Genomic DNA, 6828 nt, shown 5'->3' with positions numbered 1-6828 from the left:
GTTCAAGTTGGGAGGTGTGCGCGAACCAGTCACACACGCACACGGGCACACACACACAGACACACACTTCGGGGGCAGCTGGTGACACACACAGACACCATGTATAAATGTACATTAAATAACGGGACACCAGTCACACCAGAGGCCCTACCTTCTCAGACCCAGACAGCTGAGAGAGAGAGACAACAGAACACAGCGTCACAGTCACTACAACAGAGCCCACCTAGTAGCGCAAACATGCCGACTGGCTCCGCAAACCAACCGGGGCAGCCCCTGTGTAAAACACCTCAGTGTCACGCCCTCACACACATGGCTACACCGACTTTCGGAGCATGACATTTAAGGGGCAGAGCCCGACTCAATTAGGTTGGTTTAGTGCGAGCTCGTTAGAACAGGTTAGGCCTCATCGTAGCCAAAATGAAATAGTGTCGGTCTGACAGTTGTTCCGGATACAAGTTGAGAACAAACATGCTGTGCTAAATGTATGGTTTCGTTCGAATAGATACTGTTGTAATGGGATTAGCTAATTGTTTAATACTTGGATAAGCGATAAGTGTTCAGGAAGTTCGGGGCGGGTTAAGAATTTGTTCCTTGCACCATGGGACAGGTAATCGAGTACACCCTAGAGGGAGTTTTGTCAGTTGACTATGTGTGTGTTTGTGTGTGGGGACGTCCCAGTGTGTGTGTTTGTGTGTGTGGACGTCCCAGTGTGTGTGTTTGTGTGTGGACGTCCCAGTGTGTGTGTGTGTGTGTGGGGACGTCTCAGTGTGTGTGTGTGTGTGTGTGTGGGGACGTCCCAGTGTGTGTGTGTGTGTGTGTGGGGACGTCCCAGTGTGTGTGTGTGTGGGGACGTCCCAGTGTGTGTGTGTGTGTGGGGACGTCCCAGTGTGTGTGTTTGTGTGGGGACGTCCCAGTGTGTGTCTTTGTGTGGGGACGTCCCAGTGTGTGTCTTTGTGTGGGGACGTCCCAGTGTGTGTGTTTGTGTGGGGACGTCTCAGTGTGTGTGTGTGTGTGGGGACGTCTCAGTGTGTGTGTGTGGGGACGTCTCAGTGTGTGTGTGTGTGTGTGGGGACGTCTCAGTGTGTGTGTGTGGGGACGTCTCAGTGTGTGTGTGTGTGTGTGTGTGGGGATGTCTCAGTGTGTGTGTGTGGGGATGTCTCAGTGTGTGTGTGTGTGTGTGGGGACGTCTCAGTGTGTGTGGCCCCTCACCCTCCGAGACACTGTTGCGTTGGTCCTCTCCTTCAGCTGTGGATCGGTGGGCAGGTTGTTCCAGTCTATGCGTGGCGTGTCGTATTTGTCCCTCAGCTTGGGGCAACTCTTAAACAAGAAGTCTATGATGAAGAACTTAATGCCCACATAGAGTCCTGGGGGAGGTGGTAGTAGAGGGGAAAGGAGAGAGAGAGAGATCAGAGATAGAGAGGTGAAAGAGAGAGAGAGAGACATAAGAGAGAGACAGAGAGATAACCAACAGAGATTGAAAAAGAGCAAAAGATGGAGGTAGTGAAAGAGGAGAATTGACTTTAAAACGATTATTCTTTTCTAACAACCAAAAGTAAATATTGACTCGATTAGATTGTGGAAAGAGAATGCTGGTAGAGTTTTGTACATGGTTTACGTCTTTAATAAGACTGCTATCCTTCCATAACATTCCTTTCAATAACAGTCTTATTGAAACTAAATGCCAGTCTGTCTTTTTCTTCCCGGCCGCTGGCCTCAACAGGGAACCACATGAGAAGACTAATTGCTTTAGGGAGACACACATTGAATCTCAGGGATGGTGCCCCTGAGCAGCAATAAAGAAAATAAATTGGTATGTTTTTATATCGCTACTATTGAGAATTTTACGTAACCATAGTTTTAGTGAAGGCTGTAGCAGTGTATCTGTCTGTCTGTCTTTAGCTGTATATCTATCTGTAGCTGTCTGAGTGTGAGGTCTGTAGCTGTCTGTCTGTCTGTGTACACATACCAATCATGAAGCCCACGAGTTTGTAGGGCAGTATACAGGAGGAGAGGAAGGCGACCCACAGGCTTATGTATAGCTTCTGGGTGATCTCCGGCTGCACCCACATAAACAGGCTGGACACACACACACACACACACACACACACACACAGTTTTATAAGGAATTCAGAAAGAGCAGAATAGTAGCATAGTGAAACTGCAGGTATTTACTTACTTTTTTATTTTCTCCAACACATCTGCCATCTTACCAAAAAGGTTCTGTAAAATAAAGACCAAAGTAATATAACAAATCCCATTTAAGCCTAGATAATATCTGACCAGTGTGTGTGTGTGTGTGTGTGTGTGTGTGTCCACAGTACCTGTGCTTTTTGTGCAACATCTAGAACTAACTGGAACTTCTCAGACACTGTCAGGTCATCCTTTGACGGTTCCTGCATGAATCAAACCCAAACAATTAGTTCCACAACAAGAAACAGGACAGGCCACTTCCTGGGAGGTCAGGAAGTGAAAAACAGCCACATGACGTTCAGTCTCTTACTATAGGATCTGTAATATCCGGCACAATACTCCACTGAATCCTCCAACCTCTGAAAGGGAAAGTGGGAAGAAGTCAAAACCTTGGAAAGATGTCAAAAAGAAAAGGATTCTGTAAAAAAAGTAGCTGACAAACAGAAAAGTAACAATATACATATTTAACGTGTGAAACGTAACAACTATCGCAATATTACTGTGCGCATGTACAGTGTATGTCCAGTTGACGTCTTACTTAGCGATGAGGTAATTCAAGGACAGCCTGAGTATGGCCAAGAAGAGGAACATGGGAATGGCCCAGCCATGCCACGCAGCGTTCATATAGATCTAAGAAAAGACAAAATACTAATTACATTTCTCCCTCCATAGGGTAGCCTGTTAGGGTTACATCCTTCCTGTCAAATTTAGCAGGGTGAAGGAGTTTCCCAGAAGGCAGCACCACTGAACTAAATGGGAGATTAAAAGTGGCACATCAGATTTGACAATGCATTCGGTCAAAGTCTAAAAACCTTGAACACAGACAAGGAATTATGGATGACAGATTTGGGGGCCAATACGGACAGTATCCACTAAATCCTCCTAAATACTATGAAATGGATTATTTCGCTTCAGGAATTTACTTGACAATGATCCGGGCGGGGCGTGAATATCCCAGAGCCCCTGAAAGGGGGAGGACTTACTATGAAGGCAATGGCCGAGGTGTACACAGAATGCCAGTTTGACAGGGCTGAGAGATTCCTCATGAAGTTCGTGACAGGACGGGCTCCTCGTTCTGGGAAGGCACAAATCAATGATCACCTTACGGTCACGATACAGCAAGATCTGACGGCAACAGGTGATGGACAGAAAAAGGAATGGCTGCTCTTTTTAGGCATCTAACATTGATTTAATAGAGAAATGGACAGGAGCGTTTCGCTGGAGGAGCAGCGAGCTGGATTCGAACACAGGCCACAGCAGGGCATATGCATTGCCGCGGATGAAAATGAGATGCACTGGTTTGACCACTGGAGGTCACCCTAAGACATGGAATGCTTGTTGATCATATAAAACAGAAATACTTACTGAGGCGCCTCATGTTTTCTGTTAGCCTGGAGAGAGAGAGACGCACAAGAGTAGATGTTACCGCAAAGCCTTCAGCGCACTTAACACAAACAGACAATCACAAGGACACAAGCACACAGCAATATGGTATCACAGCGGGGGGAGCCGAATCATCCAGATCTCAGCTTTTAAAGAGTGAAATGTTCCTGTGCAGAGCGGAGGTGGCAACCCACAGATCAGTATCTTGGTGAGTCACATGGAGGAGAGGAGGAAAGAAGAAAACGCATTCTCTCTGTTCTCTCCACAAGGTCAGCAACATGCACCCTTTTTATTGAACTCTCTCTCTGCTGACTCTTTTACCAACTTCAAGAGCCCTATAAACTGTGTGATACCATATTACCCAAGGACCCAGCAGCCCTGCCCTAAAGGATGAGCAAGACTCATAAAATCTGAGCTGTACTTAAAAGCTGGACGGGGCCACGACCCGGACTGAACCCAGTCAGCCTAAAGTGGAGTATCGAGGCGCATGACGTACGACTGTTGCGCTGACCCACTAATGGTTCCAGTTAGAACTGGGGAGGGGGGGGTGAAGCCCAGGCTAGAGCAGTGCCTGAGGCCAACGTCTATAATTCCTACGTCAACAGCCACAGATGCGTGCAGTATGGTCATGCTACCACCAGAGGGCAGACACTATTCACTCTGCTCTATGGCTCCTATCACTTCCTATTGGCTCTGAGGCCAGGTCCTTCCAACCAATCAAATGTCTGAAGAGCAAATTGAGTTTCGGTGCGGGTGCTACAGGGTTTTACTGTGTTTAAAAAAAAATAATACAACAACTGTTGTCATGTGCCACATCTGGTGATGTGCAACGTTCAGAGAATATCCAGATGTTGTCATTGTAGGTCTGTGTAAAACACATGACTGCTATGTCAGAGCAAAGAGCCAGTTGTGTGAAAGGCTGCATACTGATCACTTGGGACGCAGTAAATAATCAACAGATATTAGCGATCAGCACAGCCTAGTTCATCCACTCCCCTTTTATTACACAGAAATAGGATTACCAAAACCAACATTGCTACTGATACCAATAAATCATTACGGCTGGACCCAATTAGCTTATTGCATTCCTATGTTTCTTTTAACAACCGAGCGCCGAAACCCAATGTACCGTTTAGCACTCAGTGGTTCCTCGGCCTCCACAGTGCTCTCCTCGGGAACGAAGCGGAAGTCCTCCATGTAGACCCCCACCTTGTCGTAGAACCACCTCCACGCCCGGAGGTAGAGTGTCTCTCCCTGGGACGGCTTCTCTTTGTCTGCAGGGGCAGAATGTTGTTTGTTATCAGTCGTTCTATGCGTCTGGGTGTTATGTACTTAAAGTCTTGGAAGAGGGACGCATGTTCATATTTTGGATATAACATTGCTACTAAATATAATTAAAACAGAGATTAAACAAAGTCAGCGACAGATAAAGCGAAGAAAGACGTTAAGACAGAACGGGTTGTTTTCAGAGAATGACGCATGGCCTTTATTTCTGTTATTTCTGCTCCTAAGGGCTCCTCTGCAACTACCTGAAGCTGTTTGTTTTATAAAGTCTTACTGAAACAACTAACGGTTTTCTACATGATCTAGAGAAGATTCAGGACTGTGGCAGATTAAGAAGCTGGTTCATTTCAGAGTTAAAACCAAAGACCCATTAACCTAAATGACACATGAAGCTGCTTGTGTCTCTTACACAAACACATGAACGAGCACACGCGCACACGCGTTCCACATTCGGCCAGCTCTAACTAAAAAAAAAAAGTGTATGGCCTAGATTAAACCTAGCCTATTTCCTGAAATAACGTATTTGCCATTTTCAGAAACACCTGAAGCAGTTAGACAAACAACTGGTTTGGATCCACAGAACCACAAAAGGATGATCGGGAAAGTTCCGCCCAACAACTTTTAGTAACAACCCTACCAAAACAACAAAACAAGCCTTGTTCTGTTACAAATAAAACACGTACAGCTGCTCTCCTCCCTCCCACGCACATACAAAAACATTGTATTTTTCCCTTGCAGTCAGTAATCTGTACTCGGCACAGTAAAATATCTCTGATAATGAGGATGCTGAATGTTTAGTGCGATAAACCCTCCTATTAAAGCAATGTCCCGACAATAACGTACAGCTGCATCTGATGACTTGTTTTTTGATGATTTATGAACCCAAATAAACCACAGTAAGGAATCCACTCAAACACTGGAACTAAGTGTCATTTCTGGGTGCAAAAAATTCTCTGTCCTGCTTCTGTCCTAGGAGGTGTTCTGTAAGCGACTCATGTTTACCGGAGTCTTTGCCGTTGGTGGCGGGGGTTGGAGAGGGGGGTTTCCGGGCTGGCTGCGGCGGTGAATCTTCCAACCTGATGGCAGACAGAAAGAGGGGACATTGAATGTAAATATTAAAGTGTCCCTCTATCATAATTAAGATTTTCATATTCACATTCGTCGGTCTGCCTTCTGTCTCTTGGACCTTGTGTCAGGACTCTGTGTTGGGTTGTCAGGGGGGACTGGGGGTGTTGGGTGGTTGGGTTTGGGGATGGTGTAGGTCATGTTGGGTTGTTGGGTTTAGGGATGGTGTAGGTTGCGATGGATGGTTGGGTTTAGGGATGGCGTAAGTCGTGTTGGGCGGTTGGGTTTAGGGATGGCGTAGGTCGTGTTGGGTGGTCGGGTTTAGGGATGGCGTAGGTCGTGTTGGGCGGTTGGGTTTAGGGATGGCGTAGGTCGTGTTGGGCGGTTGGGTTTAGGGATGGCGTAGGTCGTGTTGGGCGGTTGGGTTTAGGGATGGGGTGGTTTGGTTTGGTGGGAGAAAAAAATTAAAATATGGGGATTGATATGACTCTCCTGTAACTCCTGTCATGTTCTTCATTGTCCCTGTGTAAAATAAAATCAATATAATCTATATGAGGTGTTTATAGATTACAAAAAATATAAGGATTTTTTGTGTAGATCGTATTTCTGAAGCATCTTGCCTATGCAGCTGTGGTTCAGACTGGAAGGCCAGGGAGAACACGGTGGAACGTTCTGTTGTCAGTAGATAACATGGAAGGGTTTTCCAACAACCTATTCATCCAGAGCCAAAGGACACAGATGGGATCTTCCAAAGACTTACACATACGCTGCATCATTCCCTGGGCTGATATACAACCACGTGACTTGGTTATGACACACAAAAAGAAACACACAGGGCACACACACAGCCAGGGCTCACGGAATTCCCTGCCATGTAACAACCACACCACAAGGGCAGCTATTTTT

The 6828-nt window shown here is 46.2% G+C and overlaps 1 protein-coding gene across 4 annotated transcripts in view; it reads right to left on the bottom strand.

Moving 5' to 3' along the window:
- Window positions 1–6828, bottom strand: part of gramd4a (GRAM domain containing 4a) — a 35386-nt gene that overhangs the window by 2946 nt on the left and 25612 nt on the right. For 3 of the 4 annotated variants that reach the window (XM_020042896.3, XM_020042898.3, XM_020042899.3), the window contains 11 exons: window positions 5860–5933; window positions 4703–4847; window positions 3556–3581; window positions 3174–3265; window positions 2729–2820; window positions 2501–2549; window positions 2322–2393; window positions 2177–2220; window positions 1967–2076; window positions 1210–1364; window positions 152–169 (listed from right to left, as the gene is read on the bottom strand). In XM_020042896.3, the coding sequence (XP_019898455.1) occupies window positions 152–169; window positions 1210–1364; window positions 1967–2076; window positions 2177–2220; window positions 2322–2393; window positions 2501–2549; window positions 2729–2820; window positions 3174–3265; window positions 3556–3581; window positions 4703–4847; window positions 5860–5933 (877 nt within the window). The remainder of the gene's footprint in view (window positions 1–151; window positions 170–1209; window positions 1365–1966; window positions 2077–2176; window positions 2221–2321; window positions 2394–2500; window positions 2550–2728; window positions 2821–3173; window positions 3266–3555; window positions 3582–4702; window positions 4848–5859; window positions 5934–6828) is intronic. The other variant, XM_010886974.5, reaches the window with a different exon arrangement.

The sequence above is a fragment of the Esox lucius genome, chromosome 23 (assembly GCF_011004845.1).
Source record: "Esox lucius isolate fEsoLuc1 chromosome 23, fEsoLuc1.pri, whole genome shotgun sequence".
In the NCBI taxonomy this organism is placed as follows: Eukaryota; Metazoa; Chordata; class Actinopteri; order Esociformes; family Esocidae; genus Esox; species Esox lucius.
This window is presented reverse-complemented; position numbering and strand designations above follow the sequence as displayed.